General features: G+C 42.4%; 2 protein-coding genes across 11 annotated transcripts in view; both read right to left on the minus strand.

Moving 5' to 3' along the window:
• Positions 1-24,914, minus strand: part of LOC309704787 (uncharacterized protein) — a 62,781-nt gene that overhangs the window by 9,423 nt on the left and 28,444 nt on the right. For 2 of the 10 annotated variants that reach the window (XR_014276374.1, XR_014276375.1), the window contains exon 1: positions 1,383-1,683. The exons of 6 other annotated variants lie outside the window; for them this stretch is intronic. The gene's annotated coding sequence lies outside the window, so the exon portion shown is untranslated. Of the gene's footprint in view, positions 1-1,382; positions 1,684-18,436; positions 18,523-19,124; positions 19,312-24,914 lie in introns of those variants that run through there. 2 more of the 10 variants (XR_014276373.1, XR_014276372.1) reach the window with 2 other exon arrangements.
• foxd7 (forkhead box D7) lies at positions 11,532-13,299 on the minus strand. Its single transcript, XM_082529326.1, has one exon. The coding sequence runs from the start codon at positions 12,796-12,798 to the stop codon at positions 11,827-11,829; it is 972 nt and encodes a 323-aa protein (XP_082385452.1). The 5' UTR covers positions 12,799-13,299; the 3' UTR covers positions 11,532-11,826.

Raw genomic sequence — 24,914 nt, forward strand, 5'->3', positions numbered from 1 at the left:
GGCCTAGCGCTGGCCACAGGGCCGAAAATGCGATTCAGGTGCAGGACTCTGCTGTTTCCAATTAGTGGGGTATAAATTAGAATCACTCTCCCCTGTCCTCTATCCAAACATTGCTGTCTCTTCATCCTTGTCGACCCTACACACTTAACTCTGCCTCTGACCTCCCGCCTGTATCACTCTGAGACATAAATTCACTTCCTTTATGGCTCTTGTCGGCAACCTCTGGACTCCTCTAACTCATGCTCAACGCTGTTAATGTGCAGTGCATTTGGTATAAAACCCTCCATTTTCAGTCAATGAGAGTATAAATCCCGAGCCATATATCTGACTTTGAAAGGAATATAACTTCTGGTTTTACTGTACTGTCTGGTTACTGTAACTGAGATATTTCACAGAAGACAAGGACATGCCCTGACATATGCACTCCACATTGCAGCAAGGCACGCTCTGATAAGGTTACAGAGAGATTCAGTTAACTTGTGAGAGGAAATGTAGACTTATTCCTCGACTTATTAGACAGTGTGTTTGCGAGCTTTTTCCTCCACAGGTCAGTCTGTTAAACTGAGTGTTATTTTTCCAGGGCAGAGAGATCAGCTGCAGTGTAGCCAAGTAGGACCTGAGGTCACTCTGGTACTGAGAGTTCACATCTGTTCAAATAAATCCTCCACTGTGCCATCAGCAGTAAAAACACACACATGCAAGCTGCAGCAGAATGTAACTAAGCACATTTAGAAGAAGAAATCTCAGGCATACAAGCACATTTTGGTTAATATATTTGTTCACATATTTGCTTGGTGGCTTTGGACAGTGGAAATGTGATTTTATGCTAGGCTACTTGTTGTCCACAACAGTGTGTAATTGAGAGGTTTAGTAAAACTTATTCTGAACAAACTTTCAGTCCCACAAAAATATTTTTTGGACTATATAGTTTAAAACATATGCATAATGCTGATTTATATGATCAGCAGAACACAAGAAAACAGGTCAGCAAGTCAACAGGGAATACACTGTTAGCTAAGAGTAGCCTAATGGATAAACGGTAATAGCTAGCTAAAAATTAAGAGAGGATGAGAGAAAATGTTACATATTGCAAAAGCATGAAATTAATAAAACTTCAGAATATAAAACTTAAGAGACTGATATCAAGTAAACAGGGGAACTGCTGAAAGTGTTCAGCTAAGCTAAGTTAAAACTGTTAGCTATTAGCAATAGCTAAATAGCTGACATTAGCACATAAAAAGGTAATGGCTAAAAGTAACAGATAAACTACTGAAACAGCTAATATTACTGGATTTTGGTGTAAATGTGAACAATTAATAAAAGAGCTGAAAGAAAAACAGGATAGGTAAATGAGCTCGGAGGTAAATAAAACAGTAACATACCAATTATTATGCCAAATACTGCATTAGTACTCATAATCCAATAGGACAGTGTGTCCATCACTTATAACAATTCATCATAAGGTTGATATTTTAACCATTTCTTGCTAATAATACTAAATAAAAAATATATTTTTCTATCCAGAACTGTCACAAGTAACAAATCCCAGCACTGCATACACGTGGAATACACACGCTAACACTTTGGCACACGCTTTCTCTCAAAGTACACGACACCAAGAAAAAATAAAGAAAAATAACAAGCAAGCACCATGATAATATTTCATCATTCACTTTTTTTTTTACATTCCTGACTTTGGCACCTGTGTCATGTGTGTGGTTTTTATTTTTTATTTTTACAAGCTCAGGCTGCTGTTACAGAGAACACAGCACGCAGGAGCGAGGAAAATTTACAGAGCGTGTCCTCTCCGGGCCGTGCAGTGTTCACGGGGATCAAATGCTCCCAAGGTGTGGAGTGTGTGTGTGTCTATATAACTCTACATTTCTCTCCACTGCCACTATACCAGCACCAGAGCTGCTGCCCCCGCCTTTTACAGAGCCCAGGACCTCAGTGTGCCCTCTGAGTTTTCTCTTTATGAGCTCTAGTTCATCCTTCGACTTGCAGAGAAAACAAGAGCTGCACAGGCTTTTATAGGACTCCTGGGGAATACACAAAGAAAAAATAAATAAATAAAAGAGCAAAGTTTTTAGCAGGCAGTTAGAGGCTTCTGCACTGTGAAGGATGACTGATAGAAGAGGCTGAAGTGTTGGGTGAAGGATTAAACACAATGTTACCCCATTTACCGCAGCCTCTGACCTTCAGCTGGCCAGATGATGATAGAAAAATGCTCCAAAGAGACAAAGTGAACCAGATGAAGATGAAGAGAAATAAAAGGCAGCCACAAGAAGGGTGTGAACTTTCCCCCACCAACACAAGCTCACTTTTGTGGGCTCCCTCCTCCACGGGGAGTACCCAAGATAAACAAGCCTGTTCCTCTAACACCTTTCACCTCTCCTCCTGACCTCAGTTCATCCCACCTTTTTCACTCATCTCTGGAAAACGTTCTCCCCTCCACTCCTCTTTGTTACTTCCTTTCTCCCCGTCCGTCCAGATGTTTGGCCCAGTGGCAGCAGCAGCAGCAGCAGCAGTGAGAGCGAGGACCCGGGGCTACGCGGTGGGGATCTCCAGCAAGGATTGGAATGCTGACCCTCTATCCATCTCCATCAGTGGAGACGGATTTGTTTGACTTGAGATGTGATTGTGTTTTCTCTTCCCCACACCTGCCGCTTCCTCTGAACCATGCTCCCACCCACTCACCCACCCATTCTTCCTTGGACCCTCGCGATCAATTGCTTTAACTTGGCAAAACACTCGTCCAGCTGCTACTGCTTTTCCACATCTTTTATATTTTCTCTTACGCGGCCGGCCTGCCAAGTAAGAGTTGCAGTCGCATCACAGCAAGTTGGCGTTTTGACAGATATTTGAATCCAATGAAGTCATGAACTGGAGCGGTCCACTGACAGTTCCTGTCTCTTTCTTCTGTTTGTTGTCACATGTGCTTTGATTGACTGTAGTGAAAGCAGGCCTCTGGGGGAGTAGTTTCATTATCAGAGGCTGCTCATGTGGGATCTGCATAAAATAATAAACCTCCTCTGTCTTGTGATGGTGTTCTCTTCCCACCCGGAGCTGAGCAGGCATTGTGACTTTCAACAAACTGTGGTTTCTTGCAGATCAAACATTCCTCTTGTTTTTGAATTTATCATGCGGCAAACCCGCCCTCATTAGTCAATGGCACTCAGCAAGTTGTAGCGTTTAATTCCGCGGGGCCGCCCAAACTTATCACCCTTCATTTCAACATGGTGGGCTGCCCTGTTGCTGAAACCCTCTCAAGCGGTTCCAGACATCTGACAACAGCCACATTTATTTATTGACTTCATTTCGCTTACAGGGCAGCCTTTACAGCTCCCTTGAGTGATACAGAGTTAATGTAGAACTGTTCATTGCTCGTGAGTGTTTTTTCACTCCTCCTCCTCTACCGCCACCTCCTCTCCTTCCTTTTTAAACTGTTCTTAAGTGTTTAAACACGCGGGTAATGACGTGCTGTTGTGGAAGTGAAAAACCATGTGGGATAAAAAAAGAAAAACATCCATGTGGGCTTTTTCCCCCAAGGAGAGCGCGAACCACCGAGGACGGGATGAGAGCGAGGAAGGCCCTGTTAATCAAAATGAATGAGCACCTCTCAGGGCGCTTGTGTCGACGAGGCCGTGGAAGAGCTCTCAGCCCCCTTCACTCTGGGAAAGTAGAGCACTGGGTGTAAAGAGAGATCCAGACACTGTGACCAACACAGCTAGTGGCCAACCAAACTCGTACTTCCTGTTTGCATGACCTTCCAGCGTCATGTAGACAGTAGGTCAGAATAAAAAAAAATATTTTATTTATTTATTCTTTTAGAGTTGTTAAGCAGTTTAGACAAATCTGGATATTTTTCCCCCAGCTGTTTATTTTAATACTTGCATCTTTTTCAGCCATATACTACTTTTAGCTTTTTCTTCATTTATCTGCTTTCAGCTTTAAAATTGAACAACTTGGAGATAAAAGCTATTTTATGTTATTATTTTTAGCTAGCTGTCTCAAAATCTTTGTTAGCTTATCAATACCTTTACCAAAACAATTTTTTCAAATCATAACTTCTATTTATTTTTTTTAAATTATCAAAGCTGCTCATTTGCAGAAATGCGACTATAGCATCTTCTGATATTGAAAAGTACCATTGATCCAAATGAAATATTGATAAAGCCGGCCACTTAATTCACTTAATTAGTTTACTGGTTACAAATGTCAGTGCTTTGCAATAACTGGATTCCAAAAGTGTTGGTACTGTGCTGATGGAATCAAATCAAATCAAATAAATCATCACAGTCCCTGTTGCTTTTACAAACAATAGATGTCAACATTAGCTTAGCAAAGCAATTTTAAACAGAGGGGAAAATATGTTTGCTTTATCCAATTGTAACAAAAGTCAGCTCACCAAATATTACATATGGTGTTCCTTAAGTGAATGTAAAAACATTTAAAACACAAACTGGGGATTTAGTTTACTGTTTGCAGTCGTTACCTTAAGCTAAGTTAGCTAGCTGCTGGTGATAGCTTTAGCTTGGACAAATGAGAATGGTGCATTTCGTTTACCCAAGAACAAAAATGTTAACAAACATACTAGCAAACATGCCAAAATTTTATAAAAGAAAGACAATTATTGAGTCAAATAACTATTTAAATGTCTAATTATAACAGGAAACTATTTATGTTGGCTTGTCTTCGGCTGACTGAAGAGAAGTCAACTTGGAGGAAGCTCGTCAGAGTTTAATAACCTAAGACTGCCAAATATTAAAAATGATTTTGAGTTAATTAAGTACATCTTGGTAAGACGAGCCACAGCTGCAGAGAGCTTGGATAGCAATGAAGAAAATTGTTGTTACTGAGAAAATAAAAGTGGCTTGATCACAGGTCCTTGAGGTGCTCCAAACTGAACTGCTTCCTGCTGACCATCATACAGAGCTAAACCAGAATACGGCTCGTCATTAAATTGCCATTAGTAAGAAGCAACCATTTCTGCTTTCATAGATAGCATTTTTGCAGCAGAGAATCAGCTGTAGCTGTTTTTAATCGAAAGGAATTTAAGACAAGACAAAATAAACACAAGTGAAGTACGAGCTACAGTTTTTTAGCCAAGATAGTACGACAAAAAAATATGAGCAAAAAGGAAATCGCATTAACTTGGAATAAAAGAGGAGACATTAAAGTCGTCATTTCATTAAAAGAGCCATAATTATTGGTGGCTACAGCTTACATAACCCTACAGTTATTATTGCATAGCAGCCTTCAGCCTTTTGAGGATTATCATGTTTTTGCTGTTTTTCCCTTTTTAGCTGATTGAATTTAGGCCCTCTCTGTCTCCTCTCCCTACTGTTGCTCCTACCGCGTTTCACAGAACGCCTTCAACTCAGCAGCTTTTTCAAATTTGGGGCTTGCAACACTCAGCCAAAAGCCGCAAATTACCCCCCTCTAGCAGCAGCGAATTAGGAACAATTTTGTGTTAGCTATAAAAAAGCGAGGGAGAGAGAGAGAAGTGAGGGGAAAATATAGCTTACACCAGGGACCACCAACAGAGGCAACATGGGATGAGCGGCTCGTCGGCCGACAGTTTGGGTGGCAGGGCGGTGCTAGAAAGCAGCCTCAGTGATCTTCAGAGCAATCAATCCTATCATATCACATCTACATAGTACGGCACAACATCCATTACCAAACACAAAGGCCTGAATTAGTGGATTTATGTTGCTGTTACAGGATGTTTGCAGGCCTGTGAATTGGCTTTACAGTTCCCTGAGCACACAGAGACCTGCAGCAATGACACTGACAGCCTCACAGCACCTTACGGCACCTTACAGCCTTATTCACTCCAGGGACACCGAAGGGGAAAGGATCCATATGAGGTGACAATTCACCGCCTGGAATTTTCATTCTCCCTTTCGAAGAGGGTGGGATTTTTGATTTCCCTCCACTATGCGGTTGGTCCTCAACTCAGGGCATTAATGTAAAAAGGGGGTCTTTTTCTTGTTTCTTACAAAGCGTGAGGTTTGGCATGCCCACTTAATCTGCTTCCCTTGAGCCAATCCATGTTTTTCCCATTCTGGCACCCTTTTCTACTCCCTTTTAAAATCCATTTCCAAGTTGTAATATGCCACTGCAGACGTTATTGAAGGGAGGAAAAACCAAATGTAATGGGGGAGAGCGGTATAGAGAAAAAGAGCAGACGGAGAGGGAGAAAGAGAGGTTTCCAACTATTAACTGGCTAGCGTACCCTGCTCTTCATAGCGATGCCTGGTGTGGAAGGCAGACCACTTTGTCTTCCACGGAGATCAGACGGAGCGGGCGGGCTGCAGCCAGGTTGGGGTTACTGACTCTCATTAGGTTTACACCGACCACCGGGACTCTGACTGCGCGACTGTAACATGAGCCTGCATGGTTATAACCTGACCCCTCTCTGACACACCTTAGCCCTGATGTTAATTGTGCTTCCTGCTCCCTTTTTTTGATTAAATGACACCGAGTCTTTAAGTCTTTGTTTGTACGGCTAATGGCTCTCATTTAGTGCAGTAAGTGGTTCAGGGGCTGTTGTGGGTGACATCACACTGATCTGAGGCCTGTAAAGGGTGAGCGTTTCTCGTGGTAAGCTGACTTCTACCTGCAGCGCATACCTCACACGCTGACGCCAAGCCGGCACGTGTTGCTTCAGACACACACCAAAAAAAAAAAAACATTGGAGAGGGTAATGCCAAGCTGCATGGGCAGGGCAAGGGCATGAGGCCGCCAGCTGGGGAACAGAAGGGCACCAGGAAGGTTGAGAGCAGCACAGGAGGGAGCAAGGCCAAGACCGAGTGCCACCCAGTGAAGCACAGATCGAGTGCTTTGCAGATTTTTTTGGTTTTTTTGAGAACAGATGTGGTAAAAAAGAAAAAGAACGATCTATGTACTGTATAATCCTGAACGCAACTGTGGATTTTCTCAAGATGCCTAATGGGGCAGTGCATTTCCTCCAGATTTTGGCTGACGGAGACAAGCCGAGGTCTGAGGGTAGGAAGAGAATATCTCAGAGGTTTAACATACTTTGGTTTATTTGGAAGTTATTAAACTACAGCGTCCGAGTTTAGCAAGTAACCTAAAGTATTTGAATAAGTCTGTGCTTCAAGGGATTGTTCACTTGCTGTTTGTTTTTCTACCTCTGTGTTTCTCCATCCTTTCCTCTTCTCATTCTGATTTTTATTGTCCCGCCACCCCCCTCGACTCACCCACCCCCAGCTGTAGATCTTTTACTCTTTATTTTCTCCCACTCCCTGTGAGCGCGTGGCTGAGGTGTGAGATCATTCTCCTTCTGGGTGGCTTTCCTGCTATATGTCACTGTCATCTGTTGGCACTGAGGCTCGAGGGGGGGTCCCTTTTCCAAAAACACACCGCACTCCGCTTCACCACCCTGAGCATAATAAATTCTTGGGCACGAGACTGGAGAGGGGTGTACCAGCGGAGCAGTGCGTTTTACTGGGCTTGGCTGGGTAACACAAAGACCGGTGAAAGAGAGAGAGAGAGAAAAGGCAGCAAAAGAAGGGTGGAAGATTTATAATTGAATAACTCCCTGAAGCAGGGCAGCGGGGATTGGCCCTGCCAGGAAAAGCAAACGCCAAGGAGCGAGCAAGGCCCGTGGAAGTCAGCCATTAAAGTGAGAGGAGAGAAAACCTCAGCTGTGATCCGCTTCAGCAGAAAGGTGTGAGATTTACTAATGATAACTGAAAAACCACAGCACCTAGTAGCCATTCTGTTCACCCCACTCTGAATCTGCACGAAAGAAAAAAACAAAACTCAAAACACCCCAGTGAAATAACACAAATCACTGACCACTTTATCTGCAACAGTGGATCTACCCGACGCAGAGTTTACATGGCTACGGGGGTAACATTTCCCAAATTAGGTCAATTTGAGCTCATATTTACACTAAAACAAGCGACCCTTGGAAAGAACTCGCACAAGATGAAGGGCATGTTTTGATCCGGCGATCTGACAGAAATATGAAATATAACACTAACGTCGGTTCAACGTGTTCATCCATAGTGAAATTAACCCACTGCAGCCCAAATTCGGACACTTTCTTAACCCACGACTCGTAGGCAGCCTCTTAATAAAGACGCTTATTAAAAGAAACAGCACAGTGTAGGGCAAGAAAAATATTCAAGGGGAATTTATTTCAAATTACGCATTTCAAACAACACAGTCGCATTGTTTTTCCTGTCCTGGCTGAACTCGCAGGGGCTGTCCCAGAATGCACCGCTCACCCCGCTTTCGCTGTGTGGAAGGAGAAGAAGCGAAGGCAGCGAGGCGGGGTGCTCCGCCAATGAGTTTATCTTGCCTGTTTGGCTTGGCGTTTGAGAGCGGAGAACGAAAGCAGGGTACGGCCATGCTGTCAGGCATGAATGGAGTTCTGACCGAATCGACTCACTTTTCCCAGAGAAGCGAGCTCCGCATCAGATACGAGCCGAGATAGCTCCCGACTGGTCATCGGCGTGGAACTGAGCGGAAACTCCTCCGCAGCTGGTGCGACAAGGCACGCAACCGCTGACACGCTGTCACATAGCTGCACATCCACTTATGTGATGAATCATCTTAATATGACACTGATTTAAGTTCTCTGTGGTCCCGTTTAGGGTGCGAAACTCAATCCCCTTGTTTCATAACTCAGAATGACTTTGCAGATTGTATTTAACTCTGAGGTGACCTTATAAAAAGACAGAAAAGAGAGAGAGAAAGGTCTGGCTGAAAGTGGGAAAATCTTGCTGTTAATGATTGAAAAAAAAGAGGTATTACTCGTAGCACGAGTGAAGACTTAATAAAACATGTCACACTTAATGACGCACAAAGGGGAAAAAAGGAGAGTAAAAAAGACTTTAAGCACTGCACTGGCAACTTTTACCTCCCTCAGTATGGAAAACCGATGTGTGTGCACATGAGTATGAGCCCGGGGTGTCTGAATTGCTTATTTTATCAGGTGCACTGGTGCTCTCCCTCCAAAAAAAAGAAAAAGAAAAAAGAAAGTAAAAGACCCTGACTCTTTCTTCCTGGCTGCCAATCAGTCTCTGTGACAGCGTTTGTCTGCTTCACTTTTCTGTTTGGCTCCCCACCAGCAGAACAAGCTTGTTATAAGAAAATGATTTCATGGGGTTATTAGCGTTTCTGTGCCTTAGTCATACCTACAGGAAAAGAATGAGTGTGCGCACACATTCGGGCAGTAAATAAATAAAACTAGAGTAAGAGTAAAAAGGTTTGCACATCCACCCTGGAGCCTGAAGAAGATCCTTTTATGAATGAAGCGCTCCCTTTACAAAAACAGTGTAAGCATTCAATTATTATGCTGGAGCTACTTATGGTTCAGACTACATTTTAGTTCCCTTATCCTTGTAGTCATATAACAATAGAGTTCAGTGAACATACTAAGCATGCGTGTGGCTGTTTATAAGCTGCATCAGTACCTTCTGTGCGAAACAAAAGTGCATAATAAAGACCCTGTGTTAGCACTTTTGAAGAGTCACCACACTCTAGTAGAGCACAGCACTATTAGAAGCAAAGCACAGATGCTGACTAAAAGTATATATGTGCAGCTGCACGTTTAGCTTTCCAATCAGATAAGTTCTAATAGCAAAAGAGGGCCCCGGTGCATGATAGGAATCTTATGACGGATTAGCTGAACCACAGCTCTTGCCACACTGTTTAAGATTAGCACCAGAAATATTAGACATTTGGTTATAAGAGGAAAAAAAGACAGAAAGAAAAAGCAAAAAACAAATCCTCAGTACAGCTTGAATTAAATCTGATCATCCCAAAATGGTAAGACATTTCCTGAATGGAGTGCAGAGAAAGAGGAAGACATGCAGCGCAAGCATGTGCTCTTCCTTTAGGAGTGGGCAGCTTAACAGCTCGCCATCAGGTAACAATCTTTTTATTTGTTTCAGTCCCTCGCTGGGTGCCAAAGCCTGCTAAAGGACTAAGTGTGTGGTGCGAGCCATCAGCCCCGTCCAAGAGCTTCAGCGTGGTAATCCATCTAAAGCAGAGTCAGAATAGAATTAAATAAATACTTCCATGCTCTGCAACCCCCGAATTATTTTACTACTGTCATTCTCACTACGAGGCAGTGCTGCGTGCACTTAAATGAAAAGGAAAGGGGAAAATAAATCAGATAATTTGAAATAGCAGAAAATGAGCAGAAATACATATTTTTAGATTTATTCTGTGTACGCGCAGATTGAATCACAGCGTTTCTGCTCAAGCAGAAAGACTGATATATTTATTTTAGCCTCAGATTGGGGTTGATTTAATCAGACTGGGTTTACCTGAGATTTAAAGATTGGAAGATAAATTGGGAATGGAAAAGAAATAATTGGAAAAAAACACAACATTAAAAATAGAGTGATATCTGATTGATATATTTTCTTATTGTGAAACCTGTGAGGTGGAGGATTGTTTTTAGGGGCATTGCTTAAAACGCAGGCAGAATTTATTTATTTCTGTTATTTTTAAAACAGAATTTAAATAAAGTTACTTCTTTAAAACTGTCTAATACTCAAATCGGATTTTTAAAAGTTTTTTTTCTTTAATGTTTCTAAGTAAGACGACAAAACCATGATTATAAAAAGGAAAAAACATAAACTGAATTGAGGAATGTTTGGGAAAACCTCCTGTGTGGAAACTCTGGTCAGTAAATGAGCAGAAAGCCTTTATGAATATCTGACATGAAAATGTGTTGCACACATTTTCTGTGTGTGGTCCTGCAAAATAAGCCAATTATTATTGGCATGTATGTTTTCAGCGTTATGGCTATAAAAACAACACACACACACACACACACACACACACACACACACACACACACACACACACACACACACCGTAGCTTGTATAAATATTATTTATACATATTTATACATATAAATATAAGCTATGCGCTTAGTCTTACTTTAAAAGCTTGGTGTGATTAGAACCTTTCTTATTTCTCTATTAAAGCGCATTAAAAACGAGGCCATCCAAAGTGCCTTTGACCTCGACCCGCCTGTTATTTATTTTAACATCATGTTGCTTTTCTCCATTACTTTGAAAAATAATGACATTTCTTATTTAACAAGCCACTGTTCCTTTTAAATATTACATCAGATTATTAAATAAATAATAAAAGATCTTGGAGACCCATAATTAGAAAAAAAAATCCCAAAATTACGAGTGTTACCTTCGCTTGTATTTGATCAGTTATTTAAAGCAGAAGAGAGTCACGTGTTTAAAATGAGAGCGTGTAAGACATAAGGCTAAAAAAGACTGCGCACTGATTTAATGTAGGTCAATTTGACTGCTTACTTTCTCTGCCCCTCTGAACATTACTATGAATAATTTGAATTTAGATAAAAATGAAACCGAGGAATATAAAACCCTTTAAACCCAGAGATAAAAATAATAACAGGTATAACAGCTGTTAGCAAACAAAACCGTGCACGCACATTTAAATGATTTCAAAAAGCATGATTCCTGACATGCATGTGTGCAAAATACAAATTAACGCAAGGTTTAAATACTCAGCTTTATTTCTTTACAGAAAAAAGACGTAAAGGAAACTCGTCATTTAAATATTTAAACAAAAGATGATAATTCATGATCAGGTTTTTTTTTAAAGGGCGTCTGTTGTTTTTGCCATGAAGTTGGGGAGATCGAGGAAAAGTTTTGAGCATTTCTGCAACATTCTTGTAAAAAAACAAAAACAGATCCATCCAATTTCCACTGCAAGCATCTGCTCCAAATGTCTCCGTTTACCTGAGAAAATACAAATTAAAGTCCGCTTTAAGGAGAGGGGAGTGGGGGGGATTATTCATCGTTGGTGTGGATGTGTTTGGCCAGGTCGCCGATGCCACGCTGAGTCTGTAGTTTCTGGTACTCCTGGTGTAAACTGAGGAAGTGCGGAGAAGCCGCCGGGTGGAAGAGCGCGGGGGAGACGTATGCGGCGCTGGAGGTCAGAGGAGAGGAATACGCTGTGCACTGTGCCGGCGAGAAAGCGTCGATGCCCGGCTGAGACTGAAGGAAAGCTTTGGCTGACAGGGCGCTGCGCGAGAAGAAGCTGGAGAGAGCCGGCAGGATACTGCTCACAGGTGGGATGGTGGCGGGGCCGCACTGCGAAGGCGCGTGGTGATGGAGGTAGGGGTAAATCTCCAGACTTGGCAGCTGCAGGGCCGCCGTGCCGAGCCCGTAGGCGCTGTGTGGAAAGCCGTGGAGCGCGCTGGGCTCCAGGTGCTGTTCTTTGAGCGGGTCGAAGCGAAAATGCTGCCGCTTGAAGCGTTTCCTCCGCCGCAGGAAGCTCCCGTTCTCAAACATGTCGGAGGAGTTGGGATCCAGCGTCCAGTAGTTGCCCTTCCCGGGGTTCCCGGGCTCTCTTGGCATCTTTACAAAACAGTCATTGAGCGAAAGATTGTGTCTGATAGAGTTTTGCCAGGCGGGGAATTTCTCCCGGTAATAAACGAAGCGGTGGCTGATAAAGTCACATATCTCGCTGAGGGTGAGCCGCTTTTTTGGGCTCTGAAGGATGGCCATGGTTATCAGAGCGATGTATGAGTATGGGGGCTTCACCGACGCGGGACCTTTGGTTTTAGGAGCAGGGAGACACGCCGGCGCAGGGCTGAAGGTCTCCCTGTCTTTACTCTGGCTGCTGGACGTCTCCGTGCCGTCTTCGTGCTCGCTTCGCGACTCATCCAAAGGTAAAAGCTGCTCCTCTGCGCTGTCTTTGAGTCCTTCCCCCACCACGTCGATAACAATATCCTCCATGATTTCCAAACCTAATATCATAGTAGATATCCGCGGTTTTAAAGCCAACGCCACCTGGCAACAGGTGGGAGAGCGAGAGCTCTTCTTTCAAAGGCGACAAAAAGATTTTTATGCACGGCCCATCTCCATTCACAAATACACGATCCGAGAGAAGTCCACTTCCTACTTTAGATTCTCCAAACCGCAAAGCATCTACGCTGATATCCTTTTATTTTCACAACTTTTAGCGCAAAAAAAGCGGCCAGGACTGGCTGTGCGTAAAAGTGCGTGCGTCCTCGGAGATGTCCAGCACCATCTGTAAACTCTCCTGCTTTCCTGCTGGTCGGGTGCTTGTGATGTCACGTCGAGGCACGAGGGAAAGGTTCCTGACCAATGAAAACCGCGCAAAGGCGCAAAGACCAAAGAGGCCTATACCAGCCATCCAGCCAGTGCACTCTCATCATCAGCACATCAGTGCCAAGTCCACGCGGACACATCAGAGATCCATCGAGGAAATCAGAGGAAAGATTGTTTGGAGCGGAATAATAAAGTTTCCACGGAAAATTAATTTCACAATAATTGCGTAAAACATTGGCAACTATATATAAAAATGCAACAAGTAAGAGTGTTTTTTATACACCAGAAAACGTTAATTGGAGAAAAGTGTGACGCGTGACCTTTTCACGGCTATAAGTTAAAATCACAATTTTGTATCGCAAAATATTAAAGTTTGAGTATGTTCTTCGCCACTAGAAGCAGTCTTTAATAAACTCTGTATGGAACCTAATGAGATTTGACTCAAAATACAAAGAATTTAAAATATTTTTTATTTGTATTTTTTTCCACTCTTCGTTTTATTTTCCAACTAAAACAGGAAAAGCGATCAAATCTAAAGCACGGTGGTGATGGAAAGTCAGTTTACACCAAAATGACACATTTATATTTCCGAATCTGCCGGCTGACGCCTTGGAGGGAGGATATCAGATTATAATTTAAAGTGTGAGAGGGAAAATCCCCAAACACTTCTCTACGCGAGGCGAGGACTTAAACCCTAATCCCTCTCGAAGTCTCCTGCAGCCGCACTTTATGCACACTTGACTCACAATTACACGTTTTCAGACGTACAACACTGGAATGACTGCTTTTGGGCAGCTGTGAAAATAATAATTTGTTGCCTTGCATGAGCGCCTTCCTTGAATAAACCGATAAGAAGAGACTATGCGCCCTTTATATCTCATATCTTATTTTATTTATTTATGTACGTATATCTATTTTATTCTGAATTTTATTCTGAATTCTTTCGTTTCTCTCAGGGACATATTGCTAGATGTGACCACGTGTGAAATGCAGGGAGAAACAATATTTGATGTGCAGTCTGCGTAATCTGCTGGGCGAAACTCTACACCGCCTGCTCTCCATTTGAACACCTATAAATCCGTCATAACCTCGCCAGATTATCCTCTTTAATAATGCGCAGCTGAACGCAGACTGGTAATATTGGGATGAAAGTAATAGATTTTCACTTCGCTCAGACATAAAAGAGAAGTGTGGAGAGGAGGGCGCTCTCGGTATTGTTGGGAGGCCTCTGGTTGTTTGTGTTTAATGATGGAGCCCTTTGTTGGGGATTCCCACATTTCCTGCCTCTAATCGTATTGATACCCCGGGGCAGAGGGGAGGCGCGGGGGGAGAAAGAGAGAGACCGGGTCCGGACTGGGTGGGCTATACGGTACCAGCAAAGCTGCAGATGATTTCCCAAATTCATCACGCATGTCTTCACATTGGAAACAGGCCCGAGCGCAATGTGTGGTTTCAATAAGGCGAGAGCGTCAAATCACTACAAAAGCTGAAGGTAGGCCACTCTCAGGGCGGCACGGTTCCCGAGCTTGCACGCGCTGGAGTCACTTATTGGGGGACTGACGGTGGAGGAGACGCTGTCAGATGAACTCAGGTGGCGATGAATGAGTCCCGATGTTACAGTGACAAATATGGCCTCCGCTTTTCTTTTCTTTCTTTATTATAAATTAATGTTATTATTTCTGGTAATTGTTTTGTAAGGGTCACCAAAAAAGCTATGCAACATTAAACCCGGGGCCCCCTCTATGAAGCCTTTCTTCTTTTCTTTATGATAAAACGCGTAAAATCTGGGAATCAACAAGGCCTTTTAAAAAAATAAAATTACAACCCTGCTATCTAACAAAAACGCCCATTGTACAGATTTTATTTGTCTGTATCGCAGATGAGAAAGTGGGAGACTGAACAGACTCCGAAGGGCCGGTGTAATAACATCATTTGGCAGGAGCTGTGCCGGCGTGGGGGGGGGGGTCTCACTGGATCTTTCTTGAACACTGCAAATACGCGCAGGTCAGAAACTGGGTTATGAAACTGTTGCGGGCTCCTTCAGTTAAAATGTTTTCTTATCTCAGTGAAAGCTTCGAGCACTTCACATGATTCAGGGAGTGATAAAAACACCCCCCCCCCCCCCCCCCCCTCCCAAAAAAACCAACCTCCGAGCGTGTTTTTCATTGGAAGAGGTTGAAACTGCTTCAAAGAGCTGAGGTTGTTTTCTCACAATGCCCCCTCTCTCATCTTGATTCCCTTAAAATCTTGGCAGGGCAGTGAACATAATATAACGTGTAATTTAAGGTATCATGAATCATAACTGGATGAAGAGAGAAAAAGAGAGAAGAAGAAGAGAAAAAAACAGATGTGCTGAGCCAAACACACATCTGATACACACACATACGCACGCTCACACCGTTTAGGGGAGGGCGAGATGTGTAAATTTCACGAGCTGAACTGGTCATTAACACAATATTTACGGGCTGACAAACAGCTCTGTAGCATGCAGGCGGTGATGCAACCTGTTCCCTGCATCTCGTTATCTCAACGCGCTCTTGTCCCTTCAGCCACTCTGCTCAGTGACTGGATCCGTTTACAATGAATGGCACAAGCTATCAGTTACAAGACAGTGGTGCTCTGACTAAGTGCTGACATCTTGTGGTGCAAAAGGGGTAAACTCTTTAGCTACAGGTCATCGACATAATTAGAGAACACAGCCTACAGGAACATAGCAGAAAGAGGGACCCCGCAGACCTCAAAAATGGGGTGGCACACAATCATTTAAATGTGCACGGAGCTCCTGCCTCCATAAACACGGAGCTATAGCTTAAAGCTAGAGGCAGCAATCTAATGAAGATATAATCTGGTGAAAATGTGTTTTAAAAGTATGAAAAATACTTTGAAAAATAATTCCTTCCCGCTGTCGCCAAGTACTTGCCCATAGGGAAGTTGTTTGATTATTGGGGGTCCTTTGTAATATTGCAGGGTCCTTACTAAAACATTAGCAAATTGGTTGTGATTTGGTGCTATATAATTAAAATTGCTTAGAATTGAATTGAACTGTATTGTCAGTGTCTCTGTTTTAGCGCCACAATAGATTGGTGACAGCTGGGATGTGCTCCAGACCCCCATCAGGGACCTCGAATTGGATAAGTGGAAGAAAATGGATGGGCATGAGTGTCCTCATAAACACACACCTGTTGTTCTCACTCTCGCTCGTTCTCTCCTGTTGCCCTCTGCTCCTCAGGGGGTTTTCTGTGTCTGTTGGAAGTTGATCATCTCTTGCACTCCTACCTCTCTTCATCTTTTCACACAGACTACTGAATTCTACCAATAATGTCACTCTTTTGTGGTGATAAATAAATATAAGAGGTACTTTCAACTGTCCCCTTAATGCCCGAGGGATTGTCATGGCAGATGGATCCGCATGTTTGATTTGGCACGGCTTTTATGCTGACACAACCCCCCCATTTATCTGGGTCTGTGACCCCACTGAGGTTGAGCTTGTGTCTCCTCCTGAAATTGAACCAGGGCTAACCACAGAAGCACCAATAAAATCAATCATAAAATATATATACAATATAATAAAGCTATAACTGTATGAATAGATTGTGTATTTGAGTTCTAGTTAAAGAAAAAAAGCTTTGAGTGTTTAGTTAGAGTAGAGAGCAACTAAGTCCATTTAGCATTTACCAACCCTAGAACTGTGTCCTGAATGTCTGTTGGACATTATGCATCACATTAACCACAATACTGTTAAAAGTATGCAGTCCTATGGATGGAAACTCTGCATTCACTCTTCAAATGTTTTCCTGAATTGCTCTGACTTGAATGAATACTCTGTAGAGTTCCACTCAATTATATTTTAAAGAGAAACACAAACCCAGCCCGTCTCTGTGCTGTATGAGCAGACTCTTCAAAGGCTTACCTTTTTTCTACTTTAGAGGTCTAAGTCATCATTAACTCTCGCTCTGAACCCAGTTTCCCTAAAAACACCCTGAGACAGAACAGCGATCAACAAATTTAACTGAACTAGTGGTAACATTTTATAATACAGCCAGGAGGTAAAAGTGTAATCAACCCTGTAATTAAATGGAATTTCAGTGTATTTTATTTGAAATTAATTATATTTAGCTACAAATACTTAAAGAATACAGAGGTAACTGGGCAGTTTTTACAGAAAACAAATGAATAATTATAGTGTAAGTAAAGTACTGCAAAAATAATTTTAGGTAGTGTGCAATTTTATGGTAATTTCTTCCAGAAAAACAAGCAATATTTCCCTATTTTATATCACAAATATACTTTTTGGGTCACAGGATGTATTATTGGAGCCGATTAATTTTGTCTCTTTATGTTTTTTTCTTTTCTTTTTGCAGATTTGTTTAATATGCATTGTCTTGATTTGCTCGATGATGTTTTATTATTCAATTATCCTTTTATTTGATCAATGTAAATGTGATAAGGACTGTTCTGCCTTACCGACTTCCAAAAATAAATAAATAAATTATGTAAAGATTTGCAGGCCTATGTGACCTTATCATGATGGAGCCAAGTCTAACTTTTTTTTCCCTTTCACAATAAACTGTTTGAACATAACTGTGAAAAAAAGTAGAGGTAAGCAGTGTCTGTGAAATACCTGGAAGTTAGATAAGATAAGCCACTCCACATGGGCTGCGCCCTTAACAGCGTATTTAAAATGGGGAGATATTGCTTGTTTTTGCTTTTTGTACTTAAAATTACTTAAAGACTACTTTAATTAACCTACAGTATATTTGCAAATATAATTTCTTTGTTTCCTGTAAAATTCTGACTTGTTACCCCCTTATTCTGGTGGACCTGTCTTTAAGTATTTTTATGTAGATAATAATAAATTATAATATCAAATAAAATACATTGAAATTCCATTTAATTACAGAGAAGTTACAGCTTTTAGCTTATTATAAAGTGTTGTCAGATTGATACAGTTAAAACTGAGTCTCTCACTACAATGAAAAGCCAAAAACAGCTGCTGCCATTAGCAAACTGATTTGTAGCGAGCTCAACACCTCATTAAAACAATTTACTGGCTTCAGTAACAATAAAACCTCCTTTGATTTTCTGAGCTTTTATGGCATCCAGCTTCTGTAACTTTACAGTTTGGAAGTTATGCACACAGATCTCTATGTACATCAGGTTTTTTTTGACAATTTTGGAAAAACAGAGCCTTTCTGTGTGGAGTTTGCATGTTGCATGTACTCCAGCTTCCTCTCAGAGTTAAGAAGACATGTTTGTTATTTTAACTGGTGAGTGTAAATTAGCCACAGGTGAGTTTGGGAGAGTGTACAGTTGCCTGTCTCACTTATTCAGCCCTGCGACAGATTGGCAACCTGCTCAGGGAGCATCCTGTTTCTGTGACAGCTGGGATAACCTCCAGGCTCCAAGACCCTAAAATGGACAAGCAGTTAAAAAAGTGACTAAATGAATGGACACATATAACTCCAATTAACATTCACAGTGATTGCTGTGTGATTACAGATTGACTGAAAACTGTGTACCCTATCCAGAAAGAGATGGATGGAGTTTCTTGAAATGTCCAATAGAGGGCGCTGTTACACCAGAAATGTTTTACATCAAGTTCCAGGCGTCTGAAACTGGGTTGCCACAAGGCCTTCATTCAATTCTACATTTATTTCTCTGTTTACATTTAGGGCCACAAGTGGTGTGGGAATTCTTTCAGCGTGCTGTCGAGTGGAGCGTGTGCCATGTAAGACGGAGTAACACGCTGCACCTCGGTCAGAGTGTCAGAATGCATCAGCGCTCTGCTAAACTAAGTGAACTAAGTGTTCTTCTGGTATTCTTTGACTCAGAAAACTGCTGTGCTCGGCCAAATGCCTGTGGAAGACAGGGTTGACATTTCCTACATTATTTTTTATTGAGTCTGACAGTAGCGGTTTGTCTGAAGTGTAGTGTTCGCCCCTGAGCCGCTGTGCGGAGAGGCCCAAGGATGGAAAGAATGTAGATGTAGTGCTTTAAGGCTCAGCAGGTACCATGTTGAGTGATAGTCAGAGGTCAGGATGCTGGCTGGAGCAGCTAGCAAGCTATTAGACTGTAATGAGAAGTCACAGGAGAGCTTTTGCTGGGTTTGTCCTGCCTGTCTGCTTGGCTGCCTTCACAGTCTCAAGTGGATGATGAAGAGAGATACTCTGGCACAGTTTAAGACCTACAGCAGCAATGCAAAAAATATACAACACATTACTGCTCTGCTTGAACTCTTTCACTTCCCATCTGAGGCTGGCCTCAGATGTGATGCTAATCTTTAACTGTCATCATTTGGACTGGCACTGCTTTGGCAACTTGTTTGTACTTGTCTGAAAGGGACACGGATGTATTTCACTGGAAAAAAAAATATGAATGTGGTATGAAGAGAGTTTGCTTGGATAAAAATCTCCTGAGAAATAAAACAAAAAGACAACATCTCGGCTGGAGGGATGCGTGATGTAAGCGGGCAGATGGCAGAGAGCCTGGGCAATGATACTTCAGAATCCAGCGTATAAACACGCTCGGCCAAGCTGCAGCCGCACATTTTCTTTCATGAGGTTTTCCGAAGACGGGATGTGAGAAATCTCAGAGGTTGGTGGGAGCAGACCACCTGGTTTTGGTAATCCTTGAAAAACACAAGCGTGAGATGGTTTGCTTACACTGAAACTCGGCACAGCCAGTTTTCTCCATTTACTCACAGGGCAAAGATTTTCCAAACAGCTGCGGTGAACAGAAAAGGAAAAGGGGAACTTAAAACGTGTTCTCCAATCAGAGCTCTAAAACCCCATATACTTCATACTAATTTTGGGGTTTTCTATCCTTTAAAATAACATATGTGCGACAGTAACACTTTTCTAAATAAGGAAATGTAGCATATGTCAGAGCTCTTGGTGTGACATGAAAGCATGAGTGTAAATTATTCTCTGACATCTGAAGCAAGTGGTTTAAGAACATGCACTCACCCCCACTTGCTCCATTGTGCATGAAGAGGCCCTGCACAGCAACTGGTCCCTTGACACCCTGGGGTCATGACCCCTGGTGGCTCAGATGTGTATTTAGAAGTCAGGCTGCTACTCTGAGGGCCTCAAACGTACACTCCTCTCCTCGTAATCCATCAACACCCCTCTGACAGAGAAACTGTGAACACTTGTGCGTTCTTGTCATGAACTCCTACAGAACATTAAAGATTAAAACAACGGCATACTTTTTTATATCAACCATTTCTGAAATCAGCCATCACATTTTCATAACTTCTCCAGCTACATGTCCAGAGACTCATACGCACGTTGCAGGAGTGGTTTTAGACAGGCACCAAAGCCAAAACCTAAAACCTTCAGCCGTGACACTAAACACATTCCAGGGGTGAGTCCCACTGGACAAGTTCAACGCTGACAGACACATTCTTCCATCGGAGTCACATCAGCAAACCCAGCTGGGCTCTCTTTTCAAGCCCGTGACCTTTCTGACATCCTTGGATAACAACAGCGCTGCCACTAAAACACAGGTGTGGATGGATTGAGATACAGGGCCTCTGTTCCAAGTTTTGCCCACAGGTTTTTCAAACCTAATGTGTTGAGCATGTTATTTTTGTTGGAATGGGACCATTTGCTTTGGAAACGTGTAGGAGACGTGGGATGACAAACGACATTTGGCTCTAGTTTTCATTCAGCTGTCTGTTGAATAATGCCGATCTAGATGCGCAGTACAACACTACACATTGCACAGATGATGTAAGACACAAGTCTTTTGTTGAGTTTACCAGCATTTGGCAGAAAAGGCTAATGGAAGATCACCTTGCTCTGATTTAATAGCAGTGGCCTCACAAGCTTCATACAAGCAAACGTGCAAGTGTTTGGAGTGTGTGAAATTATTCTCTTATGGATTGACCATAACAAGTCTTACATTTCAGGCAGCTGCAGACAAAAATAGACCAAATGATTGCTGAGTGTGACTGTCACTTTTATCAGCTGAATGCTAAGCTTTGTTAAAATGTTTTACACCTAGCTGATATTACACAAGTTAGCTAAGTCAGCTAATTGTAGCTAAGGTGTGTTATGAGTATGCTACGGCAAACTGTTAATCCTGTTTACATGGACAAGAACTGAAAGCTGGTCTTTGAAGTAATGCTGGATACTGTGTTATAGGAATTCTCATAGATATTAGCTATACGTCAAAAAGTATCTAAAAAGAGCAGAACGTTTCCTGAAAGCCCACTTGAGCCTGGTTAATAACTCTTGATCCCTACGATAAATAGATATTAAAAAACATTTTTACATTGTGGTACAAAAAATGAGGTTAGTCTCTATGAATAACATCAGTTCTTCATAACAACTGTACGTGACGAGAGAAATTCTAGTATTTTATAGAGCTGTTAGTGCTAATTAGCATGTACATGGGTGTTGCATCCATAAAACTGATGAATGCAGAATCATAAAAAAAATGAAGCTTTTGCAAAATTCTATCTAGTCCTGTGAAAGACCAAGTACACCCGTACTGATTCTGTAGGAATTAGGATGGTAAGTAGCAGCCAGGTGCTGATCATCTGATTTTCTCCATTAATTAGCCGTCAATAAATGTCAGCGCCTCAATAAAAGCAGCACAATTCAGGTGTGTGTTAACACAATGCCACAGTCTTTCCAGGAATGGATGTCCCAGCAAACTGACCCCAATGGTAGACCATGCAATGCTGAGAGAGACTGCAAAGAACCCAAGCGCGATATCTCAGACTCTGTCAGTCTGTTACATATTAAATGTCATGACAATGCAAATGGAAAAAGACTAAACAAGTATGGCTTGTTTCATGTATGGCTTGTTTCCCAGGAGGAAACAGCCCAGGTTTGCAAAGAATTTGAATTCTAAAGGTTTGAATCAGAATAAACCACAGCACTTCAGTTTTGACTCAGGAGACAGACAACCTCTCTACTTTTAAGTAGGGCTGTCAATGTTAACATGTTAGATTTATGCAATAAAAATTTGTTTTAACGCATTTAACTCAATCTGGAGTGCAGAATGGACAAACTTTGGACAAACTGCCCGAAATGCATTGACAGAGACATTTCAGGGATTTTGAGATGGGTTAATTGCGTTAAACAGACCTCAACTCATTATATATGTTGCAGTGAAACCATAAGAGAGGTGTGCATTAAAGAAAATGTCCACAAACCTCAATGAACTGAAGGAATCTTTTAAAAAAGACCAAACAACCATATGAGAGTCACACAGAAAACCATTACTTAAAGTTATTGCTGCTAAAGGTTTACCCACCTCTGGATTTGTGTAAATATTAATGTTCAAAAATATAAACAGTAACATGGATATTAAGGTATTCTTTTAATGGTAGGGTAAGTAGTAAGATCATTTTGGAACAGACAATCCTGTGTCGCTGATTCAATTGTTGTGCTTGTATTTTTCAGAAACTGATGTTTTGATTTTGTGACAACACCCAAAGTCTTTTCTCTGTATCAGTACAAGTCCCGCTTTTCACCATCCCAAAGCTTAAAGACCCACTTATCCTTGTTATACGCAAGTCCATTAAATTCTAGTGAAATGTTGTGTGTTTATTTTAATCTGTTTGTGTGCAGGAGTGACACCATGAAAGTTGTCTCTTTTAAATGGCGTGTGAACTCTTACCAAGGTGTCTCGAGCAGTGTTAGCCAACAAATCACTTGATGTGTGCTTGCAGTGTGTCACAGTGCCAATGATCAATGAGGGGATCTCTGCTTACAGACCCGCTGCAGCTTCCCTTTCTCTTTCCTGGGGATAAGTGTCCAGTGATGGGAAATCCAGGTCACCTGCCTACTCAGCCCCCCACACAGACCAAAATGCAAGCATGTGACTGCTCACGTAGACACCCTATAAACATACACACAGGCATTTGCACAAACAGCTACCATGAGAATTGTGGGACCTATAAACTTGGCCAGAAACGCTTGAAAAATTCCTTCATCAGTGATTAAGTAACAGCTATGACTGATGCCCGTGGGTGTAGCTCTTTGTCATTGTGACGTTGGAATCCCAAAGAGAAAGTGTAACAAAGGGCAAGCACGTTCTGACAAGTCCTGTGTGTTGGCATAAGTACTAAATATTGTTAACCAGCTTCCTCAGAAACAACAGCTGTCTTTAGCTAGAGTGAAAACTATTTATGAGCAGCCAAGACAGCTTATAGACTGTAGGCTTTAAAGATGGAATGCATTTTGTTTGATGTGTGTGTGGGAAAAAATGGTGAGCTATTAAAAGACTAAAGATATGCCGATTACAGCGAGTGTTTTTCTCAAAGGCTCTGGTGTCTGTGCTTATTGTTGCCGGTCCAACAAACCGACCAGCCAAGAAAAACAAGTATGAAACAGAGGAATGTTTATGTTTTCTAACTTTGCCTTTCAAGCTGTGAAATGGTCAAACAGATTCCTGTTTTTAAGGAGAAAATCTTTATTGCTATTGGCTTCATCTGATAATTTTACACTGGAGTCAGGAGGAATTCGGAGGACGGGGGTGGTGTCCAGGACAATACTAATAATGGTTTAAAGTAGATTTTGTGAACCACACATAACAGGACTGTAAGCTTCTCACGTGTTATCTTCAGGACCAATGTAAACTCTGATGTGATTGTGACACATCAAATCTGTCATGAAATCAGTCACCTTTTTTAGGGTGTGACAAACAACTCCTGCTGCTATGTTGCCGCCAGCTAGCTGACAAGACGAAAGGTTTGAGTCAATCCACATTTACAAGTGATGGCAAACACAAACTAGTACTAGAAAATGTCTTCTCGTGAGAGAAACCCTGGCTCCAAAAAGATTATTATATATATATATATATCGGGCGATCGTGGCTCAAGAGTTGGGAGTTCGCCTTGTAATCGGAAGGTTGCCGGTTCGAGCCCCGGCTTGGACAGTCTCGGTCGTTGTGTCCTTGGGCAAGACACTTCACCCGTTGCCTACTGGTGGTGGTCAGAGGGCCCGGTGGCGCCAGTGTCCGGCAGCCTCGCCTCTGTCAGTGCGCCCCAGGGTGGCTGTGGCTACAATGTAGCTTGCCATCACCAATGTGTGAATGGGTGGATGACTGGATGTGTAAAGCGCTTTGGGGTCCTTAGGGACTAGTAAAGCGCTATATAAATACAGGCCATTTACCATAATGTCTGTGTAGCTTCTGTCTAGATACTCCGTCTCTCCCCCCCGCCAGTGTCTTAGCAAGACCTGTTTAGTCGTAGTAAGGGCCAGGATGATCCATTTTTTATAATGGGGGGAGAAGTTGCACTCAGAAAGTCCTGTGGTTATACCAAGCGTGGACAGTTTTGGTGAGATGCGATATCTTCTTTTCAGAACACTGAAAATGACCTCCATGATATTTTCCCACCAGTCCCAAAGTGCCGGACAGCTCCATAGAATATGCAGAATCGAGGCAGCCTGGCCATCACATCTCCAGCAATTGTCCAGAGGAATCAAGTTCCATTTGTGCAATTGTTGTGGTGTTCGACGCCACCTGTGGATTATTTTTAACTGGATAAATCTGCTGCCTATTTCCTTATACATATTAATATTATGAAGACATGACTCCCATTCAGCTGGAGATACGTCCACTACCAGATCTTGGGCCCAGCAACGTTTAACTTGCTGGTGGCTGTAGCTCAGGTGGCAGAGCAGGTCAGCCACTAATCAGAAGGTCGGTGGTTCGATCCCAGGCTGCACCCTGGCTGCATGCCAAATATCCTTGGGCAAGATACTAACCCCATGTTTGCCTACTGGTGGTGGTCAGAGGGCGCCTGTGTCTGGCAGCCTCGCCTCTGTCAGTGCGCCCCAGGG

The sequence above is a fragment of the Aulonocara stuartgranti genome, assembly GCF_965226115.1.
Source record: "Aulonocara stuartgranti genome assembly, chromosome: 4".
Lineage (NCBI taxonomy): Eukaryota > Metazoa > Chordata > Actinopteri > Cichliformes > Cichlidae > Aulonocara > Aulonocara stuartgranti.

What these genes read in the sequence shown, in the direction of transcription:
- foxd7 (XM_082529326.1), bottom strand. Translation starts at nt 12,798, where the DNA reads ATGATATTAGGTTTGGAAATCATGGAGGATATTGTTATCGACGTGGTG.